Source organism: Oncorhynchus gorbuscha, linkage group LG16 (genome assembly GCF_021184085.1).
Source record: "Oncorhynchus gorbuscha isolate QuinsamMale2020 ecotype Even-year linkage group LG16, OgorEven_v1.0, whole genome shotgun sequence".
Lineage (NCBI taxonomy): Eukaryota > Metazoa > Chordata > Actinopteri > Salmoniformes > Salmonidae > Oncorhynchus > Oncorhynchus gorbuscha.
The window spans coordinates 33006312-33030456 of record NC_060188.1 but is presented as its reverse complement, the minus strand read 5'-3'; the positions used below and the strand labels follow the sequence as shown (position 1 = coordinate 33030456).

General features: G+C 41.9%; 2 protein-coding genes across 3 annotated transcripts in view; both read right to left on the bottom strand.

Moving 5' to 3' along the window:
- The window catches only part of LOC124000733 (vesicle-fusing ATPase-like), a 31869-nt gene extending 19588 nt beyond the window's left edge, over window positions 1–12281 (bottom strand). For both annotated transcript variants that reach the window (XM_046307315.1, XM_046307314.1), the window contains exons 1-2: window positions 12124–12281; window positions 598–683 (exon numbers count right to left, since the gene is read on the bottom strand). In XM_046307315.1, the coding sequence (XP_046163271.1) occupies window positions 598–683; window positions 12124–12135 (98 nt within the window). In that variant the 5' untranslated portion in view covers window positions 12136–12281. The remainder of the gene's footprint in view (window positions 1–597; window positions 684–12123) is intronic.
- Window positions 12282–13851: 1570 nt separating this feature from the next.
- LOC124000179 (cyclin-dependent kinase 5 activator 1-like) lies at window positions 13852–19674 on the bottom strand. Its single transcript, XM_046306379.1, has 2 exons — window positions 18955–19674; window positions 13852–17809 (listed from the first exon to the last, which is right to left on the bottom strand). The coding sequence occupies exon 2, from the start codon at window positions 17687–17689 to the stop codon at window positions 16748–16750; it is 942 nt and encodes a 313-aa protein (XP_046162335.1). The 5' UTR covers window positions 17690–17809; window positions 18955–19674; the 3' UTR covers window positions 13852–16747.
- Window positions 19675–24145: the final 4471 nt, after the last annotated feature.

Below are 24145 nucleotides of genomic sequence, written 5' to 3'. Positions count from 1 at the left end.
TGTGACAGTGCAGAGAGGCAGAGTGGCCAAAACTGTGCTCAAACAGGGCTCGTACATACATTATTGTAAGGCATGTGAGGTCCCAAGTGGTAAACGCTACACCAGACTATAGCACGTCGACCAGGGATCATCAACTAGATTCAGCCAGGGGGCGATCTTATCTTGAGCGGATCGTTTGGGGACCCGGAACGTTACAATTTGTAGACTGCAAATTGACCGCAAGAAGCCCTAAAATATATCATATTTGACAAAAATATAATCATTTCAAACCTTGCTTACGTTTGTATCCATTCACGTGTCTCTCTATTATGTGTAGCAATACTTGGGAACAGATTTCCAAATTGAAAATCACTTTCAGCTGGTTGTCTGGTGTTTTTACAGTCTTTTTATGTCCAACAATGGAAAAAAAAGAACTTTAGAAAAGCTCAGAAAACTGCCAGTTGGGGAACCCTGATGTAGTGTGATTTTACAGACTACAGAGAGCTACACTGTATAGTGTGATTACTCACTGTCCAGACTACAGAGAGATACACTGTATAGTGTGATTACTCACTGTCCAGACTACAGAGAGCTACACTGTATAGTGTGATTACTCACTGTCCAGACTGCAGATCCTTCTCGCTCACCACAGCACAGTTTGTCAACGACAGGTCATCTGTCGGGCATCGTGCCGCTTGCATCGTCTGCAGTGGAGAACAGAAAGAAAGAAGAGAGAGAAGAGAGAAGAGAGAAGAGAGAAGTGAGAAGAGAGAAGAGAGAAGAGAGAAGTGAGAAGTGAGAAGAGAGAAGAGAGAAGTGAGAAGAGAGAGAGGAAAAGGTAGATAAACAGAGAGAAGAGAAGAGGAGGGAAGAAGGAAGTGGGATAAATTGAAGGGGAGATATCACTCCAGTAGTTAAGTGGTGACGCAGCATTTCCTTTCCATTTCCCAAAGGAAAACTCATTTGACATTTCGTAGCATCATCAAGAAACTCTGGTTTCCTTGTTGAGACTGAGGCTAAGAAACAACCAGGAGACACTTTGACTTCAAAAATCATGAAGAAACATTCAGTTCAATTCTGGTAGTTCACACTATGGTGTTTGGGTATATAATGAACCATTCCTGTAGATATGTCACAGAATTTCTTTGGGTGGAACATTGATCATGTTTAGTTTCTCTCCAAATTCAACATATTTCAACTCATTAGGCAACAGCAATGTTTGTTCAACATCACAAGACAGTCAAATGCGTATATAAAACCAGCCATGAAACAGCCAACGCCAGAGAGCAGCAACAAGCAGCCGACACAGTTAGCTAGTTAGTTCATTTGTTAGGATCTGTTACAGTCGTTACAAGACTGTGAATGAACGAATGGACAGATAACATACAATGGAACCAAAGGCAAATTCAAAAGGCAAAATAACACTTCTTTCTTAGTCGCGGCAACTTATCGAAACAATTCTTGTTGGCGAGTTTCTACACTCTTATGTCAGACTATCGCACGGATCCACGGCATTTACATTCTCTTCCGTAGCTCTGTTCGCGCAATTCACGGAGCGAAAAGGTTACAGAGTGAAAATGAATCTCACCAATCTTTGTTTGCTGCTAAGAGCACAGCTTCCAGACCGCCTGTGAACTGTCACAACATACCAAGGACACTATGCAGTACAGAGCCTTCCCTTTGGTACACAAGACAAACCTCTGAACACTTTCAGTTCAAAGAGAAAAGATGAGAAAAAGAAAGAACATGTTGTTCCAATTAAAAATCCCAGAGGCCATGTTACAAAAAGGTTATTGTGACGACAAAATACACTTTCCAGGGAGGCAGGGTAGCCTAGTGGTTAGAGCATTGGATTAGTAACCGGAAGGTTGCAAGTTCAAATTCCTGAGATGACAAGGTACAAATCTGTTGTTCTGCCTTCCCCTGAACAGGCAGTTAACCCAGGCTGTCATTGAAAATAAGAATGTGTTCTTAACTGACTAGCTCAGTCAAATAAAAAGCCAGAAAGTGATCTGGATAATGACACACTACTTACTTCAGTTAAGACGAATCAGGGGAGATTGAGAACCCTCTATCTCAAGACTAGTCTAGACCATTTAAAAACAGTCTTGGTCTGGGTCTGTGTTGATGGTCTATGATGAGACTGCAGTCTTCATTTATTTTCAACTCATGATGTCAAGATGCATCTTTGAATAACATCTTTTCAGTTACTGTATGTGGCCATGTATGAGTGAAATAACACGCAAGTCTTGTCAGAGCCAAGTTGGACTGAAATAACAACTGTTTTGGTCTGGGTCTAAATATGTTGCATCTTCGTCTGGGCGTCATAAGGTGTGGTCTTAGTCTGGGCCTTTAATATTTAATTAATGACATAACAAGGAGACGAATCGCCATTCATTTCAGTTCGATTTTATACAATCCTATACGTTGGTTGCGAACGTGCCCTGTGAAGATGTGCTTGCCATAGCCATCTCTGATTTAGCTTACTCATAGTTAGACACGGGCCCGCCATGTACGCTTGCTTGTCTGACATTTGAGCGCTGGCGGCTAGGGAGCGGAGAGCGAGGAGAAAGGGCAGAGGGTGTCGGGAGTCGCAATGTTTGGGAGCAAAGGGAACGCTTAGGTTGTGGTAAGTTATAGAGAGGTGCGTATTGCACTGCAGTGCTGGCACACTGCCCTGCCCCATTTCTAAAATCACCACATGCAGTCTAGTCTACCCCTTCATCTACCATACTGCCAGCGCTCGCTCAGCCAGAAGACAAATAAATAGGCTTTAAGCTTTTCCGCTTGAGTAGTCTGTACACTCTTAGTGAAACTGCAGTGGAGGAGTAATGGATGATAATGAATTGCTTGTGCACTCAATCAAATATTTTCCCTCTCTGCATTTGCAACTCCGTCAATGGATCTGCAATGGCAGATGATATGTACCATGTCGATATAGTTTCTCCTGAGACAGTCACTACCAGGGGTGAGAGCGGCGGCAGCGGGGGGGTGCTTTCGATAGACCCTGGGAGTTGACGAGGAGGATAAAGCTACTTTCAGTAAAGCCGACTGACTGCCGAAGCTGTTAGACGTTAGCGGGTGGCGTGGGAGTTCATACAGTCATTTCCTCGACTTACATACATACCTTGAAAAATATTACGACCTGGGGGCCAACGTACGCAAGCAAAGAGGGAGGGGAAGAGGAGGACATAAGACAGAGAATTGAGACAGCCAGGACCACTGTCTGTCAGAGAGCTGAAGCAGCATCGGGTGCATTGGTTCACAATCCAAGGAATGCCACTTTGACAGTGGCAAGTGGCAAGCGCATGCAGAGCGGGGCAGAGTTGGGGTCATTCTTATCATTTATTTCACTCACTTTAGTTTTGTTCCCGTCCTGAACTGCACCAAAGCATGTGGACATTTTGACGTCAGTGAATTTACACTGCCCAAATAAATTGGTCTGTGGCTAGAGTCTTGTTTTTGAAATGTGAGTTTTTAGCAAGCTAAGCGTCTACTATAAATTATACCCCAAAATCTGGTAGTATTGTCATTTTTGTCGGTCATATATGCTTAACAGTCTTGTGTAGATCTTACATAAGTAAGAGATTCATTCTTCGCATTGTAAACATAAAATATTGTCTTAATGTGAGAACTAATATGAATTTCAGCAGAAATCTTTCGTATTTTTGGTGAGTTTATGTGATGAATGGATGGAACCCCAGGGTTACTGTCACGTATGGCTAATTAAAATGGTAATAGGAGCTGTATTATGCACAAACAAGCAAGACATGCCATGGTTTTGAAAATGTAGTAAGAATAAAACCCTTATTCATAACAGAATTCAATGCATTTAATGAGACACCATTTGGATTCAAAGTTGTCACGCCCCACAATCCCCCGAAGACTGTATTCAAAACATATCACAAATGGCTCATTGGTGGTGGTACGCTGCAGTCAGGACTAAGAATAGAGGGTGTTCGCTGATCCGTCTTATGATTGCGGTATAAACACACACACACACACACCGCACACACACAATCCTAAATCTTGATGCCCCGCCCAGCCCTGCAGTCTTGTAGTTCAGAACACTCTGGGCTTTTTCTCCTGCCTTATTTCAGGAATCCCTTTTCAATATTCCATCAGCTGGAGTCCTGGGGGAGCTATCCATTCAGATGTCTGTGCTGGAGATCGATATGCATGGATGCAACCAGTAGGAGGAGCCATTCACCTATGCCTCTAGCCAGCTTAGTGCATCAGGTTCACCCAATGATGTATACAGTAGAAACACAATTGAACGGAGTATAGAACACATTAAGGAAACCTGCTCTTTCCATGACATAGACTGACCAGGTGAATCCAGTATGAAAGCTAAGATCCCTTACTGACGTCACTTGTCAAAACCCACTACAATCAGTGTCGACGAAGGGGAGGAGAAAGGTTAAAGAATGATTTTTAAGCCTTGAGACAATTGAGACATGGATAGTGTATGTGTGCCATTCATAGGTTGAATGAGCCAGATGAAAGATATAAGTGCCTTTGAACGGGGTATGGTAGTAGGTGCCAGGTGCTCCAGTTTATGTCAAGAACTGTGAAGTTGCTGGGTTTGTCACGCTCAACAGTTTTCCATTTGTATCATGGAATGGTCTACCACCCAAAGGGCATCAAGACAGCTTGACACAAGTTGCAATAATTTATGCAATAATTTCAAATGAGGCGTTACTTTTTCTATGGTAGTTTGGCAATCTTACCAGTATATTATGTCTACAAATCAGTTATTCTCATAATGGCACCAGAAAAAGTGCATCCACAATCTATTTCACAAACTGATTTGGGATCAGTTCTCCCTACACCAATCTTTACTTGAAACCATTGTAAGCGAGTCAACAGGTCAGATTTTGAAGGGCATCTAGAGTCAGCACAGGGATACAGTTGAAGTCAGAAGTTTACATACACCGTAGCCAAATACATTTAAACTTTAAATTCCCTGTCTTAGGTCAGTTCGGATCACCACTTGATTTTAAGAATGTGAAATGTAAGAATAATAGTTGAGAGAAATATTTATTTCAGCTTTTATTTTTTTCATCACATTCCCAGTGGGTCAGAAGTTAACATACACTCAATTAGTATTTGCTAGCATTGCCTTTAAAGTGTTTAACTTGGGTCAAACGTTTCGGGCAGCCTTCCACAAGCTTCCTACAATAAGTTGGGTGAATTTTGGTCCATTCCTCCTGACAGAGCTGGTGTAACTGAGTCAGATTTGTAGGCCTCCTTGCTCGCACATGCTTTTTCAGTTCTGCCCAGGAACTTTCTATAGGATTGAGGTCAAGGCTTTGTGATTACCACTCCAATAGCTTGACCTTGTTGTCCTTAAATCATTTTGCCACAACTTTGGAAGTATGCTTGGGGTCATTGTCCATTTGGATGACCCATTTGCGACTAAGCTTTAACTTCCTGACTGATGTCTTGAGATGTTGCTTCAATATTTCCACATCATTTTCCTTCCTCATGATGCCATCTATTTCGTGAAGTGCACCAGTCCCTCCTGCAGAAAAGCACCCCCACAACATGATGCTGCCACCTCCGTGCTTCATGGTTGGGATGATGTTCTTCAGCTTGCAAGCCTCCACCTTTTTCCTCCAAACGTAATGATGGTCATTATGGCCAAACAGTTCTATTGTTGTTTCATCAGACCAGAGGACAGTTGCAGTTGCAAACCGTAGTCTGGCTTTTTTATGGTGGTTTTGGAACAGTAGCTTCTTCCTTGCTGAGCGGCCTTTCAGGTTATGTCAACATAGGACTTGTTTTACTGTGGATATAGATACTTTTGTACGTGTTTCCTCCAGCATCTTCACAAGGTCCTTTGGTGTTGTTCTGGGATTGATTTGCACTTTTCGCACCAAAGTACGTTCATCTCTCCTTCCTGAGAGGTATGATGGCTTCGTGGTCCCATGATGTTTATATTTGCATACTATTGTTTGTACAGATGAACGTGGTACCTTCAGGCGTTTGGAAATTGCTCCCAATGATGAACCAGACATGTGGAAGTCTACAATTTTGTTTCTGAGGTCTTGGCTGATTTCTTTTGATTTTCCCATCATGTAAAGCAAAGAGGCACTGAGTTTGAAGGTAGGCCTTGAAATACATCCACAGGTACACTTCCAATTGACTCAAATGATGTCAATTAGCCTATCAGAAGCTTCTAAAGCAATGACATCATTTTCTGGAATTTTCCAAGCTGTTTAAACGCACAGTCAACATAGTGTATGTAAACTTCTGACCCATTGGAATTGTGATACAGTGAATTATAAGTGAAATAATCTGTCTGTAAACAATTGCTGGAAAAATTACTTGTGTCATGCACAAAGCAGATGTCCTAACCGACTTGCCAAAACTATAGTTTGTTAACAAGAAATTTGTGGAGTGGTTGAAAAACGAGTTTTAATGACTCCAACCTGGAGTATGTAAACTTCCGACTTCAACTGTATGTGTTATGAATTGAGAAGCAGCTAAAGACATTGAGCTAATACGGTAGGTTTGAAAGCCAATTCCTTATTCAATTTCAGATAAATCACTTTAAGTTAGTTCTTGGCTGTCTTCCCCTACTGGAAAGTAATTCCGTTGAAGTTGGAGAGATTTAATGGCAGGGAGAGACCATGCAGACACATCAAACCTGCAGGGTATGTCATGTTTTGTAAGGAAGGAAGATTCAAAAAGATCATGTGCTTGTATTTGTTCTGTGCAATTTGGCTACGTTGTGCAGTAGGGAATTTCCCATCCTATATTTGAGTGACAATTTAGCTGACAAATGTGAAAGATGAGAGATAATTGTAACATGATTATTATGCTTTTTAATATATATATTTTTTTACATATGTCCAGCCGGGCAATGAAGCTTCAAGCTTTTCAAAATATATCAGGCAGATTTTGCTACCAAGGATGTCTATGCCTCCTGGTTCCATTCCAATACAATTAAACTCACATGAGTTTTTTTTTCTTTGTCCTCATTCGCTGATTCTGCTGCAAGCTCTTTGTTTGCCGCCTCCGGCAGAGATAGAGGAGCGCACCACTGCTTAGCGAGTGAACCAATCACAGCGGGGCAAGAGGACACATCTGAAGGTTGCTCTTGTCCTAGACAAAACACCCTGCTCATCACCCTGCTCAGAATCCGAGAGAATACCTCAACTGCACTACGAGGTCTTCTTGTTTTGTACAGTCTAAGCATAATCACATCACAACTGTCAGATGAATTGTGTGTCTGATGAAAAGAGTGTTTGAACTGTTCAAGCCTGGTCCACTGCAATGACCCCCACGGCACATAGTGGCACTCGCTCTAAATATAGCTGCAGCTCAACACTCACACAGATGAAGGCCCTACACCAACACAGGGATTACATATTACACAGACACCCACACACACACTGTACACTCATACACATGTATATGTGTATATAGGCACATAACATATACATATAGAGATGTGGCTATAATTCAGCAATAAGGCATGTGGGGGTGTGGTATATGGCCAATATACCACGGCTAAGGGCTGTTCTTAGGCACGACGCATCGCGGAGATATGGCTATAAAGACTTTACAACCCATGTTGTTATAACATTTTTAATATATGCTGTGCATATATTGGCCTATAGAAATATTAGTGAGGCTAGTGTTTTTGTCGTGTGACTTTTCTGAGCTTTAAAAAACATGGCTGCAGACTGAATAATTAAATGAGACCAATTTTCTATGTCAGATACAACAGTGGTGTGTATTACTGAACACGTGACTAACAGCGAGGGAGATGTTTGATGTTTGACACTATTACTGTTCTGAGATCATTAGTTTACCAGAAGCCTAGATAAATTCATTGTGGAGAGCTAAAATGCTCTCATCATTAAACCCTCCTCTGGTTCATGTTCTTGTTATGTTTAAACTGGTCTTGGTCTCCTCATGTTAGTGCTTAGTGATTTTGGAGTTCGGTTTGGTTTCGGTTCGATTATGAAAAACATTATCCCGGTTTTATGATTTCCATTTTCTTTTTTCACATTTAATGCACAAAAAATGATGACATTAAAATAATTTGAGATTTTTATGGGGATTGCCAAAATATTTTCAATATCCCATTGTCTCCGTCAGGTCCACATTGGGTAGACAAAATAGGAATTTACTATGAAATAATAAAATATTTAAATTGTGTATATTACTTAGCTTTTATTTGATGACTTTATTATTTATATTCCTTAAAGTCATCATCTCATCTCTGCTCAGGCAGTAGCAGCCAGCCAACATTATCTCTGTTCTCTCCATACTGTACTGTCCTTAGTCATCCTATTTAGCTAAGCTAAGCTAGCCTGCCTAAGTATGCTGCAGAGTTATCATTTGACTAGTTCTTCAAAGTAGATTAGGCATACTTCCCCAAACTATCCCCCTCTCTCGTCGTTGTGCTGTGCACATTCCTCAATGTGGTCTATGCGGTCTGTGTGCATCGAACCCATGGTTAGAGCTACTTTCCAAAAATGAAACATGTCGTGAGCTACTTATTTTGTTATAACTTTCAAATAGGCACATTCTTCTCCTCTGCCCTGCAACTCTTTGGTGTACAAGATATGTGTTTTCTGTCAATATACCTGGTAAAATAATGGTTAACAAAGAGAACCAAAAATCTCACATTTGGACAATCTCAGATCAAAGGACAGATTTCTACCGGTCTAATATCCATTGCTCCTGTTTCTTGGCCCAAGCAAGTCTCTTCTTTTTATTAGTGTCCTGTAGTAGTAGTTTCTTTGCAGCAATTCGACCATGAAGGCCTGAGTCACGCAGTCTCCTCTGAACAGTTGATGTTGAGATGTGTCTGTTACTTGAACTCTGAAGCATTTATTTCGGCTGCAATTTCTGAGGCTGGTAACTCTATTGAACTTATCCTCTGCAGCAGAGGTAACTCTGGGTCTTTGCTTATTTGAGCTGTTTTTGCCATAATATGGACTTGGTATTTTACCATATATGGCTATATTTTGTATACCTTGGCTCAAACGCATTAAGGAAGGAAAGAAATTCCACAAATGAACTTTTAACAAGGCACACATGTATTACAGCTGTGTCACGTTCGTCGAATGGAGGAGACCAAAGCGCAGCGTGACTAGAATACATTATACTTTTAATAAAGATAGACACTTAACAAACTATACAAAACAACAAACCGAACGTGACGCTATAATAATACTAGTGCAGACACAGGCAATTAGACATAGACAATAACCCACGAAATACCCAAAGAAGATGGTTGCCTAAATACACCTAGATGGTAAACAACCCCATAAACCTACAAAAAACCCTAGACAGTACAAAAACACATACATCACCCATGTCACACCCTGACCTAACCAAAATATATAAAGAAAACAAAGAACACTCAGGTCAGGGCGTGACAAGCTGACTACCGTATGAAGCTGGTTGAGAGAATCCCAAGAGCGTTCAAAGCTGTCATTAAGGCAAAGGGTGGCTACTTTGAAGAATGTATTTTGATTTGTTTAACACTTTTCTGTTTACTACATGATTCCATATGTTTTATTTCATAGTTTTGATGTCTTCACTATTTATCTCAAATGTAGAAAACAGTAAAAAAAAATAAAGAAAAACCCTTGAAGTAGTGTGTCCAAACTTTTGACTGGTTCTGTACACAAACGAAGGTTATTCTCTGACAGCCATCTACGGTATACATTCCCTAGGTCTACTCTTCATAGTGACTCTGCGTCCTTTCTTATGTTTCACTCTTAGTAAGAACATTTTGTAAGGGGTATTCATGTAGGCTATTTCCCTCTGTTGTAAAATGTCCGCTGTGTGCTGTCAGGCTGTGATACCATCCATGTCCCTCTCAGCAGCTCTGACACTCTAGGCCCAGCAACAATGTGCAGTGCACTCTGCAAGGGCGAGGGGAGGAGGGAGACCAATGCCAGTGGACACAGTTGACTCATGCCTTGCAACAGACTAAAAATGTATCATCAGCTGCCTTAAACAAGTCTGTCGACTGAAACGAACTGCCGAGTCCAGTAAACTAGTGTACAACAGCTAATCATTGCCTTGACACTTAACGGCAAGAAGGAGTACAATACTATCTTAAAGAATGTCATTTCTGTTATTTTCATAGTGTAAAGATTGCATGTTCAATACTGTCTTGTAATTTCATTCGGGCCATTACACTAGAGCACTGGAGGGGGAAATGTTTGGTTCACCCAAAAAATGCCTTGTCATGTAACTCGGCAGTGCATAGGGCCCTGGAATTTGTGACGGACACCTCTGGCGGAGATGTTTAAAAAGAACACAACAGCGCAAGTCAGACTTTGACAAATTGCACCTCTGGTCTTGTCTGTGTGTCCACGGTGCCCTGGCTGGATGCAAACCCTGCTGACAAATCAAAGCTGCCTTGTTGTAGACAGGCCTATATTTCAACAGAGAATCCACTGAGAATGGAAAGGTGATCCTCGTGGTTTTCAGTCCTTATTCTCAAACCACAGAGGGGTATTGCCAATGATGTCTTCTGGATACAAGTTTGGATAATGCAGGCGGGCAACAACAGCCTTGATTTGAAAACCTCATGCTATTATGCCACGCCTATATTACAATTTTGCCTTGAGCTAGGTAAATTCAATGGGCAAGCTTAGATCTCCACGACATGTAATGGTTTTAAACTGGGAGAGGCAGGAGAAGAGCTTCAATCAGCAATAGTGATGGGCCTACATACATACAAGGTGCGGTGCATAAATTGACAGTCGACCAGCTCTAAACTGTGCTCCATCCTGTGATTAAAATCCAGTGATATAAGATATTTCCAATAGGAATTTGGCAGCACACTGGCATCACTCCATATCAGCAGGCCAGGCAGGGCAAAGCTGACCTACGAAATGCATCAGCCAGGTGCTGTCTGTTCAAGTTGAGCATAGCATATATACCTGCGATACTCCAGGAACAGGGTTGTTTACCCCTGTTATAGGTTGTGGCTGCCTGGCTGGAATGCATCTTTATCGGCAACAGGTTGTTGCTTGTCATGCACTGCTTCGTCTTAATTAGGGACAGGCAACATTGATGGTGGTGGAGGCCTCGAAGAAATTTGGTGGCCATAGGTTATTTTTGTGGGGGCCTTTTTTGTTTTAGAGTTAATTTCGTGCAATTCTACACATTTTGCCATAGAGTGGAGAGAAATGTTTGCAGTTTTTAATATGATATCTGAGTGAGAGTGACTAACAAAATCAATGGGGAGACCATGTCGGTAATTCGACCATGATTACTACACGTTTAGATAGCTGGCAAGACTAATTGACCAAACAAATGCAAGCTGACACGGGCTAATGAAGTGACTGTCAGTGACTGACATAGGCCTAACAAGGGAACAACTGATGATCCACAACCCCGTGTTGAAATTACACCTTGTTTCTTCCACCATTCTAACTCTCAACAGTAAGTTGACCCTGACTGAGTCGTCGTCTCCCCCCCCCCAATTAAAAAAAAATGTTTTTGGAGATTGATCCGTGGGCATACAAAAGGGGGTTTGCCCAACCATGATCTAGATAGCACAAAAATAGCTTTCCAATGCAAGAAAGCATAGATTATACTGCGGACTCACAAAACTGCCATAGGCATATAGGTCGTGCTATGGACAAGGACGCATGCGTGCGCTGCTGTGATATGCTTTCCACAAAATTATTACAAGCACTTTTTGCACAGATATCCTATAAAAGGTTTTAATTGCCCATTTAAGCATTCTGTCGGCTAAAGGACATGTCAAATCCAGGATTATAGCTTCAACCGATTCACTCAGCCAATGCAGTGGCTAGCTGTAGAGGACCATAGCTTCCTAGCGCTGACTGTAGGATGATTCTACAAGACAGATAAATGGTTTCTGCGACCCGTCAAAACCACATTGTGCGGGTGCCTATCAAGCTGAATGGCAGGGCGTAAAAAAACCATTCTGCATTGAAATAGCAGAGCGGACGTCGAACTTGACATTCAGGCGCGACGTTGCTGCAGCTAAATTCTTGCGATTTGAACGCTGGCGACCTCCTTTCTTCGCGTATCTGGAAGCCATACATCACACTCTGAATTGTATTCTATTTACAACGAAAGAAATGTTTTATTTTGACAAAGAGATATTGAACAACCGAGAAAATATCTTACCCGGGCCGCCATCTTCGAGTTTGGTGATGTTCAGAGGTGCAGCTCTGAATGGTAATTAATATGGCAGTCGGCAGCACTGAAAGCGGACGGAGACGGCAGAGGCAGATGGACTGTATCCTACCTATCTAGCTGCGCAGGAGGAACCAACGCTTCACGCACTGCATACTACACAGACGAGAACAACGCATTCGATTTTGATTGGCCGAATTCAGAGGAAGCCCTAGATTAACGTTCTTCTTCCTCGCCAATGATCTCGTTGCAATGAACGTCCCTCACGTTGCACGATTGATGGATAGGCTGGCAATCTTAGGGAATGGCTTCCTCCTGATCCCATGTGTGTGTCCCCTCTCACTCTCACACACTATTATCCATGTAGCCTGTTCTCTGTTTAATGTTGAGGATTCTCAATAAAATGATTTTATTAAACCAAACTATGGCCTTAACGTGACATTGAATGTAGCCTAGTTTACCAGTAAATAATATGTGCTAACGAATTACGCACACAATGTAGCTATTGGAGTTTATAGATGTAGTTTATAGATTGACACAATGTAGTTTATAGATTGATGTTATGATCTGCAATTGTGAATAAGCAGCTAGAATCCTGATTCTAAACTGTGCTGGGTGTGATATCTTGCGAAGGCGGTAATTTCAGCTCTGCAGGCAGCGCCACTACATTGGTCAGGACCAGGGACAGCGGTCCTCACACGTACAAACAGCTAGCTGCCCGTTCAGCACCACCAACCGTGGACAGCTCATCGTAAACACTCCGCCACTTCCGAGGCCATACGGCACTGCGGTTGTCCATCCCGCTGCAGATTAGCGTTTGAGCAAGGCAAAGCGCTCTCATTGTTTTTAAGGGCGTTCCCTTTGAGCGAGACAAGGTGCAAAATTGCTCATCTTAATCACATCGTGAGTAGTTATTTGGAAGGCAAGGTTATTTGCAGATCTGTGATTCTCCGCAGTTCGACTGCAATGTAGTCATCTCAAGTCGGCCTGCCATGGATAGTAGAGACTACCTCAGCAGCCTCACAGCAGACATAGGTTATAGTTTGGCAGACATATTAAGCAACCTAATCCTCTCTTATTCAAAATTCCACCCAGCCTATCATATGGAAAGGTGAAGCAATGTCAATGATCGTAATTAGATACAGTATCTATCCTCTCAAATCTCCAAGCTGCAGGTTGCTCAGCATTCCTTGTGACGAGCAGCAACTCTCTACTGCCTCGTTGTGGCTAGACTGGGTAGCGCAGGCTCATGGGAAGTGAAGTTCTTTTTACGGGGGGGGGGCATCCATGAAAAGGGGAAGGGGGATACCTAGTCAGTTGTACAACTGAATGCATTCAACTGAAATGTGTCGTCCGCATTTAACCCAAACCCTCTGAATCAGAGAGGTGCGGGGGGCAACCAAAATCGACATCCACGTCTTCGGGGCCCTGGGGAACAGTGGGTTAACTGCCTTGCTCAGGGGCAGAACAACAGGCCTACAGATGAAGGGATTTCCCTCATATTGTTTATAGAGTGCTTTATATGTCTAGGAGGTGGAAAATATTTGGGCTGTCTGCATTATGGATTTATAGTGTGAGGTCCCTGGGACAAGATTGGTCTATCCAATACAATGAAAATTCCACCAAGTCTATCTGTGTAAGATGGAGTTCCTATTGCCTCAATGTTCAACATTCATTCACAAGATCAGTCACAAAGAAACAGAACATTTCCAAAGGCTTGCAAATGTATTTTTTTAATATAAAGTCTCACGCACATACATAGTCATACATCCACATACATTAGTCACAGATTGCCTCATCTTTACTCCAATAACACTATTTTGACTTGAATTGGTCAACAAAGTTGCACACAATATGATTCACAAATGAAAAGGGGGGAAAAAATGAAATTACCCCATTAACTTTGTATTGTACAAATGTGTTGTCTTGTTTGTGTTGCAAGTGAAAACATGGCACATAGTTATGACTTAGTCAAAGAAAGAAGAGGATACAGGGTGAACTTCACCCCTCTCCATAGAGTTCCATAGAGTCCCAGGCTGTGTTCCATTCCAAACAGACTGGGTGTTCCATTCCAAACAGACTGGGTGTTCCATTCCAAACAGACTGGGTGTTCCATTCCAACAGGCTGGGTGTTCCATTCCAAACAGACTGGGTGTTCCATTCCAAACAGGCTGGGTGTTCCATTCCAAACATACTGGGTGTTCCATTCCAAACAGGCTGGGTGTTCCATTCCAAACAGGCTGGGTGTTCCATTCCAAACATACTGGGTGTTCCATTCCAAACAGGCTGGGTGTTCCATTCCAAACAGGCTGGGTGTTCCATTCCAAACAGGCTGGGTGTTCCATTCCAAACAGACTGGGTGTTCCATTCCAAACAGGCTGGGTGTTCCATTCCAAACAGACTGGGTGTTCCATTCCAAACAGGCTGGGTGTTCCATTCCAAACAGGCTGGGTGTTCCATTCCAAACAGACTGGGTGTTCCATTCCAAACATTTGTTTCCTTCCCTCTGTTCTTTGCAACTTGCCCTTCGCTGAGTTGAACAGCAACAGCAAAGAAAATGTCTTGATAATTATAATTCCAATTTTATCTGAAAGTTATACATCAGCTCCCTTCCGTCCAATCCATCCCAAACATATCATACAGGATGAACAAGTACGCTGACTCTGCAATCTGATTTTCATAAGCAGATTTTTCATTAGGTTTGAGACCGTCGATAATATCAATGGCAGTTTAAATTGAGAGCTACATAGCCAAGTCAGTGGAGATTCTGAAATGGACAGATAATTCCTATTTCTCTTGTTACATGTGGCCGCTGAGTTACATTGGTAGAACACAAGTCACTGGCTCTGTCAACTCCAACATACATACACAATAATATAATAGTAACTAATGAAATGTATAGGATGATTGCATGAAGAAGTCTTTCTTGTTCTGCATGATGATCTAAGACTTGGGTTGTTGTTTTTATAAATGCTAATCTTCAGAACGATATGACACAGGACTCTCGAAATCCCAACCTTGCAGGAGGTGGGTTTTCATCAAAACAAAGACTTAATCAGTAATCATAATATCATAATTATTTAAGGTAAGCGCAGCATTGCAGCATACTGCTCTCAGTCTAAAATAATGTGGGGGTATGTCCCAAATGGCATGCCATTCCCTATGTAGTGCACTACTTTTGGCCAGAGAAGCCCATTACATAGGAAATAAGGCGCCACTTAGGACGTAGCCGTGGTGTGCGAACACAAAGCAGCATGCTAGGAACCCATAGAAGCACACATGCATGTCAACACAAGTCGTTACATAAATAACCATCGGTGGGGAGGGAAGCGTCTCTTTAAGGGTGATGACTGAATGGAGAATCCATTTTGTTCTGTCCTCAATGGAAACCAAGCAGGTGGACACATCACATGAGGTGCCACAATTATAGCCTCCTGTAGTTCTCGACTAGTGTTGTTTTGTAAGTCAATCAACTCAGCAGCGTGTTCTACTGGCATTCCATATAACTTTCTAGTCTCCTCTCCACACCAAAACACAAATCAGGACTGTGGTGGAGGATGAGGTTTGGCAATGTTCCACTCTTATCTGTAAATGGTGAAATAAAACCAGGCATGCTTGTTGTGGGAGGAAGTGCAATGTTGTTGGGGTAGACTTGGGCAGGCTATTGTTGGTGGTGAGGTAGGGGGCATTGGCAATTGGTGATTGTGTGGAGGACATTAGGAAATGAGGACGTGGGAAGACTTGAGAGGACGTGTGAAGACGTGAGGTCTTGAGAGGACACGTGATGACATGGGACGTGATCACATGCGTAGTGGAATCATGATGTTTCTTGTGCCCCCCACATTGCCTTGGTAAATCCACACGGATCCTCTCCTTAGCTCTGCTTTTGGTTGCTTTAATGACTCTCTCATAGTTTATTCACCCCCCCCCTCCCCCTCCCCCCAAGTATGTACAGTACACGAGCAGACTACTACAGTGAAGTTGTCTAGTGTTTCCACTGTCTGTGTTAATATTTAGGGTCAGTGAGGATGCCGATGCAGCTTCGAGAGGGGGAAAGAGATGCAGTGGCCTCACAGCTTTCTGAAGTCCCTAAAGTGATTCTCTTGACTCTGAATCTGGACACATAAAATGTATCTGTCTTTTACTCAGCCATTCTTCTTTTTACTCAAGTCACTGACATTTGATTACCTGTTTTGGGTTTGTGAGGGGTCATCATTGTCTATCAATGTAATCTTGTCAGGTTTGGCTGCTGTTGAAGTAATATGTAATATGTGTCCAGCCCCAGACCAAGCTGCATCTCTGTTATCAAATGTCCTGAAGGCAGTGTTTTACTGTTCACTCAACATAAAGGTTATCAGTAATTTGATCTGTGTGATTATCTGTAAGTACTATAATGCCCAAACATTGGCCTTGTTAACATGTTATATGACACCAGAGCCTCCTGATAGGCCATTAGGGGCCTCCGGCTAAATCAATTTCCTACTAATACAAGATGGGAACACCAGACAACACGTGTGTTCTTTTTGTAGTCGTGCGAGTCACCCTGACCCTATCCACATCCCACCCGTCCCACTTCTCCCCCGATCCTCCCTTTACCATCTTCCCACGGTTCCTCTTATCGGTCAAGGCCTATCAACAACCTTGTCTTCTCTTCCTCCTTCTTGCTCTCGTTTTTGAGGTCGGCGAACACCTGGGTGAAGTAGTGCGGGTCAGAGTTGATCTGCAGCATCTTGCCACTCATGCGGTTGATGATTTCCAGGCAGCGGTCCCAAAAGGCCTCCTTCTCAGCCTCCACCAGGAAGGGCTTGAGCGGGTAGGAGATCTCGTTGCCCATATAGGAGTAGGACAGGTAGAGGCAGGTGAGCAGAGAGGCTTGCAGCTCCCGCTCGCTGGCCACCTCGGAGGAGACCACATCGCGGCACAGCATGTAAAGGAAGACCACGTTGGCCGGGGTGATGAAGCCCTGGTCCTGCCAGCCCTGGAGGAGGAGGGAGCGGTCCACGCTTCGCAGCCACAGCACCGGGTCGGTGGGCGACAGGCGCTTCAGCCGGTAGCAGCGCCGGCACAGGAACTCACCCAAACTACGCATTAGCTCGCTGGTGGAGGCCTGGACGATCACCCGCTTGGGCGTGCCCACGTTCGTTGCCTGGCCCCCAGTGGAACCGGTCAGCGAGTTCTTCTTGGTGGCAGCGGCCACGTTGGAGACAGTTTTGGAGGTGGGGATGGTGGCAGCTATGGTGGGTTCCTGCGTGGTGAAAGAGGACAAGTTGGCGCAGGACTGGGACTTCTTCAGCTTCTGGCTGTTGGTGATGGTGTGCTCAGTGCTGACCTTCTGCCCGTCGTCTGGTGGGAGCTTTTTGGAACCTTTCCGTTTGGCCGATACCGCCACAATGCGTTTCCATGGCAACACACTGATGAGGGACTGGCGCTTGAGGCTCTTGGCGTCCTTGGAGTTCTTGCTGTTCTGGACGGCCGTGTAATGGCCCACAGTGGCCGGGCCATCCTCGAACAGGGCCGCTTTCCGGTAGCTGGGGGAGAGGGACAGTACAGTACCCATGGTTCCTCTGGGGTAGAGAGCTATGGATGGAGTGTTGGTTCTCTTCTCTGAGGGATCTGACAAAAGTGATTTTAATGGGAAGAACCAAATATGCTTGTTCTCTGAGAGGGGAAATGGTACCTGTCAATAAACAGAAGAGAAAGTGCATTACAAAGTAGTATGCTACAGCGTTTTGTGCATCGTATCGAAGATAACTGAATGCATTTTCAACAGTTATTAAAACAACAACTGTTGATCTTGGAAAATGCAGGAGGTCAAGTATTTTGTATTATTTGTATTAATTGGAAGGCATTAGATATATTCGATATTACATTTGAATAGTATTCATATTTCGTGTTTATTTCAAACACATAGTTTTTAGTTTGTTCGGTTGACATACATCAGACGCAAATCTGACTTCCTATCTTCAAAACTGAAGTAAATCCAAATGTCCAACTTATAACCAAATCAAATTCCTTTACAGCTTGGTTTAGATTCATCAATGAGTTCCTTATATGTGTGTTAATTGGCCTATGAATAATTATCACGTTTCTTAAATAGCCTGTGTTTACAGGAGATTCATCGTTGCATGTTTTTTTGTGTGTGTTAGTCACAGATGAATGAATAGACCTTGGACTATATAAAACACCCCAGAGACAGTTCATTCAAAACGGCCAAATCTCGCAGCATTCACTATACAATTTTGAAATGAGGATTTGTTCAATATTCATATCAATCGTGATGTTAATATCATTTATACGATGGATTGTGTTCCATATCTCTAATTTCTAATGCGAATTTGAATTAATCTAACCAGGCAAAACATTACATCATTACTATGAATTTTATATAAGGAGCAGGATAAGGCCACCGAAGCATGATAAAGAAATGTGCGCAAGCATCCATCTTAGCTTCAAAATGGAAGCCTTGAATGAAAACACCATCCACTTTAGCACAAGACAGCTTTGATATAGATATAGATGTTACAGTTGCTGATGTTACTTATTTTTTTATTTGGGATATTGATAAATATTGTTTATTGATGACACATGACCCATTATTGAAGACATTTTCACTCTCAGTTACCAAGATATGGAATGTAAGCAACCAATTCGCACTGTAATTTTAAAATGGTTGCTTAACTGTGCCCAATAAAGACAAATGCAGTGCAATGATAAAGACACCGAATATACTGTATTGTTTATAGCATGTTGATTAAAACACTTGATAATGATGCTGACACAAGCTGCAGAATAACAACTGGTCATAACGCCACCATGTCTTACCTTCAAATCAGTAGTCTTCTGGTTTAATCCATATAGAACCACGGCTTGTAATCTTTACTTGTAGTCAATTCTTGAGTATCATATTATGATTGTGATTAACCGACAGGCCTAATAGTTGTTTTTCACACCGAGCTGCGGCCACTGGCACAAGCGCTGTCCACGGTCCTGGGGTATCTAGGGGGGAGCAAGACAAGGCGCTATGGAACTGAACGCTCTATGGGATGAACGTTTCCCGGTTCTTGTTGTGTCTATGTGTGGTGTCTCAATCTTCAGCTAAGAGTAATGGAATAGTCTTTTTCTCATAGAGGGCAATACCGGCACACAGCAGATGCGAAATGTATTGCCAACACTCGCTATTAGAGTACAAATGTATTCCATTGAAGAGCAAAAATCAATAGCACGGCTGTATCGCAGTCCTCGCGACGAAGCAGACAGAGGGGGGTGTTTCTCTCAAACACGCCGTAGGGAAAGTCGAGAAAGAAGAAAATGAAGATTTAAACATTGAAAATAAAACGATAAAATGTATACTACAGATTCTAAAAATAGAGGGCTTATCCTTAATTAAGCAACCCAGCAAAAATCTCGACGCTTTGATGCAGGCATCTGCGGATACTCGGGTTGGCTGTGAACCTGATATGCAGCCATCCTATTGGTCCACGCTGTAGGCTGCTGTTTCTGCTATGTCGCTCTCGCAATCGTAGCGCTAGAGCCTGTATTGTCTGTGGATGTGTGGGTAGCCAACCGCTGGGTGTTCGGTCCATGGTGCTGAATCCGCTGTATCCAGAGGTGTCCTTCACTCCACTGACAACCAATGCAGTTATGCCATACAAACTAGTTGGATGCCCTCATGTAAACTCAAACCCCATTGGCAGATCAGGGTTCTCCGTAGGCCTATTATCTTTTAGATAAACATGCATTTGTAACTTATTCTGAAATTCTGCATCGTGCATTTCCGATGGACAGGTTTTTTTTTAACAATTCGGAATAGCCTACACTTGAAATCCTTAATCAAAATGATCATTTATAAATTTAGGCCATTAACCTTTCCATGTCACCAGACAAATACCCTCAATATGTATTGGAAAGTAACATCAAGCTCATCGCCTTACACTTTCATCATCCTGTGAAGTTCATAACTTATTTCATCTGTAGCCTAATGAACGGCATGCTTTAATGACGAGTCGTAGTTGGAGAACCAATGTGTTTCCATCGCATTTCCAACTCTACGGATAGCTTTGTTACAAAAACTGTTGCGTTAAATAGCAAATGTACCTACTCTGGTTTTGGCACGTGTGCACTGGCCAACAGCTTGCAGGTACAGTGCGGGTAGGCAGTGAGGCCAGGTAGGCTAGTCTACTTGGTGAGATTGTTATGAGTCCAAGTTTGCTTCAATATGTTTGCTGTTATGTAAATAATTGCGCATAAAGACGTTTCTACTGCCATTTCTTGCATAATATATTATACAGACACAAAAAGATCCCACCATGTCGAACGAACAAATGATCTGTTGGCATTTATAAAATTGTTCTGAAACTTCCTGTTTCCATCACAGCTGCCTTGATTTGATTTTAGACTGCATGAATTTACTCACATAAAAACGGTCGATGGAAACGTGGTTTCGGTATTTATTTTAGACCGTATGCATTTACTCACATAAAAACTAGATGGAAACTTGGCTCCTGTCTTTCTCTTCATTCCCTCGTCTCATTTCTTCAAGATTCTTTCTCAATGGTTTTTACATCTTCTTCTGAAATTGACATTTTTTTTTGCCGAGTTGTGAACATCGAGGTAAAGGCAGATTCAGGTTGGAAATTCGACGGATATTCGCCTGTAGTTTTCCTTATGTCTACCAACAGCAGAGCATTTTGATTTGTCAAACAGAGTGACAAATCAAAATGTTCAAATTTCAATAGCTCTTTAACCATTACTCCTAAAACTTTGCACATAAACACATTGCACATACTTTTTTGTTGTTGATTTACATCTCGCATCTCGTATTTATTTACATATTTGAATTTCAATAGCTCATTGGTAATATGACCGACTGACTTCAAACAAGGTTCAGAATGTCCACTGACTACCCTTCTTTTTTTTGCAAACTCTTTAGTTTGTCCATTTTCATCTCACATGGTTTTACATGAATTTTTTCCAAATTTCACATTTCAATAGCTCCTTGGTCATGTGACCTTATGACTTCAAACAAGGTTCAGAATGTCCAATCAGTGGGCCTACACATTGCACACTCTTTAGTTTGCCCATTTTCATCTCACGTGATGTTACATTAATTTTTCCAAATGTAACATTTCAATAGCTCCTTGGTCATGTGACCTAATGACTTCAAACAAGGTTCAGAATGTCCACTGACTAAGCCTTCATATCACACACTCTGATGTTTGTCTACTTTCACCTCATGCTATTAGACTTAAATCTGTAAGCCTGAGACCCAGTAGGTGTGGACATTGCTGTACAGTGGACACCCACACTCAGAAGTCAGGACATGACAATCTCACAATGCAGGATATTCCATGGTCCCTAGGCTAATTTCTAACAGTCCTCAAGCTTCAATAGGATAGTCAATGACTGTGTAACTGTTGAAATTCAGAGTCAATGGTATCATTTTGGTAGGTCTTATTGGTCGGGCATAAAATGTTGTCTTCGGTTTATTTTTTTTCTCAGGTCCTGCTGAGTGGACGGTGTTGATGCCTTTTCAGTCTAGCTCCAGACAGGTGTCGTTATGTTATAAGCACCACGCCACCCCAATCGGGGGTCGTAACACCCTCTCACCTTCTACCAGTTGTCTAAACTCCAAGAACCATGAGAGCCCTCTAGCTGTAGACGCCCCCAGATCCATGACAACTGAGATTCCCATATCCACAGCCGCCTTAGCTTGTAGCTTGCAGGTCTAAAAGCGTTTTTTTCTGTCCTTGCTATGTTGAAATATCAAAGACTAAGCTTTTTTTGTGACTCTGGTAAGTCATTTCAAGTCAAAGCCTTGTTTTCCCTGGTACATAAATGTATACCACTAACTAGTTCTGTTTATTTAGACTTTGCAGCATAAAAATCTTGTCGGGAGCTGAAGAATACTTTCACAGCTGTATGTCAATAAAGAAATAGTACAGCTCAGTGCAATGGTAAATGTTAAGTCAGCTGTGGGACATGGACAGTCGAGGGGGATGCTGTTGTAGTGACAGTAGAGTCATCACTATTTTTTAGGACTTTTCTTTTGATGAGGGTCACAGCACTGGGGAATAACCTGGTTCTGGGCCAGATGTACCGGACTCATTGGCCTCTAAAACAGTAAATAAAGTTATGTTTGCTTGTACACTGGTCATCCTTATGTACTCCATGCAATACTTGCTGTTTGTAATAGTTGATGTTGTGTTTTTGTCCACATTTGTTTGGAAATACGTATAACTGTCATTTGTCGTTGGCATACCGCTGCATGGTACCGTGACATTAGTTTCCATGTTGTCCTACGAAGCTGGTTGTTGTTAGTCTAAAGCATATGTTTACAAGTTTGTTTAATATTTGCATTTGTCACCCAGCTCTCTGCCTCAAGAGTCCAGTCTGTCTTTCACAGCCTTTATTTCAAAGACGACATTGTAATTCATTTACTGTCCCGTAAAATTGTTTTGTTGAAAATGAAAAAGTATTAATAGTAATTTCTTACAAATAAGTGCTTTTGTGCAGGGTGGATTTTTCATATTGTGATTATCTGTTTTGGTATTTTAATATATTGTAATAAGCAACTAGAACTAGATAGTGGGTGCTAACATGGCAACCGTTTAACCCTGCTGCGCCTTTACCTACCTATTGACGACAACAAAAGCTTTTTCACATGTTTTTATTGCCTATTTTAGTCCATAGTATTTAAGCCTTGACAATATACATGCGCCACAGCTAATTTGCCCAAATAAAGATGACAATGGGAAAGGGAAATGTTGATGATGGCCAGAAATTCAGTCAACACCAACTAGATCATTACTCCAGAGACAGAAAGGTGAAGCAGAGACTCTAGAGGACAGGAAAGATAACATACAAGCACAACGTGACAATGTTTTTTTTCTTCAAATGTTAAAGGATTGTGATAGTTTGTTTTCAGTTCATATTTAAGAGGACAATGACTCTTCAAAATGTGTAACATTTGCATATTGCAGGTCACAGCTCTGTGGCGAAGAAACAATTGTGAGGTGCTGGTTGCTGTTGTGAGGTCAACAGACAAAAAGTCCTCTTTAATTCTCCAACATTCAAAGTTTAAAACTCTGCAGCCCCACAAATGCTTGTGGGTGAGGTAATAAATACGAGTCATAACATGACAATTAAGCATTTTTTTTACAATCCCAATTCTAAACATAGTGTAAAAAGATTCATACAGTATTAAGGATGAACATAGAAGTACATATATGCACCTAGCCAAGTCTAAGGACATGTAATATCATTATGTAGCAAACTGGAATGGGAGTAGAATGTTTCTGATGAAGTACACTTGAATATTTATGGCCCTTATTCTGTCACTTTAAAGTAAATAGTGAAGATGTGTCATCACGTAAACAAAGTATTTTCAGCAATAACACACTTTTTTTGACTAAATAACACATTATGTATGATACTTAATCTCCCTAACAAGGCAGATATACAGTTGAAGTCGGAGGTTTACATACACCTCAGCCAATACATTTAAACTCAGTTTTTCACAATTCCTGACATTTAATCCTAGGAAAAAATTCCCTGTCTTAGGTCAGTTAGGATCACCATTTTATTTTAAGAATGTGAAATGTCAGAATAATAGTAGAGAATTATTTATTTCAGCATTTCTTTCTTTCATCACATTCCCAGTGGGTCAGAAGTTTACATACACTCAATTAGTATTTGGTAGCAGAAAGAGGAGGAAGGGAAGCACTACTAAGGTACACAAATAGTAAATTTTTATAGACAAAAGGTGCTCTTTGGTAAATTGGTTTCAAAAAGAAATTGGTTTCAAAAAGAAAGGAGGACCAAGGCACTCTTCATATAATTCATTAAAATGCCTTTATTAGTATGGCACGTTCAATAGAAACAAAGTTTTAAAAATCTGACGTGTTTCAGCTGCATGGCCTTCGTCAGGGAGTACAAAAAAAGAATACAATGTCCTCTTTTGAACAGCTTTTCCAAACAACCAGCTTAATGGACAGCTTTGCCCTAATTAGAAGAG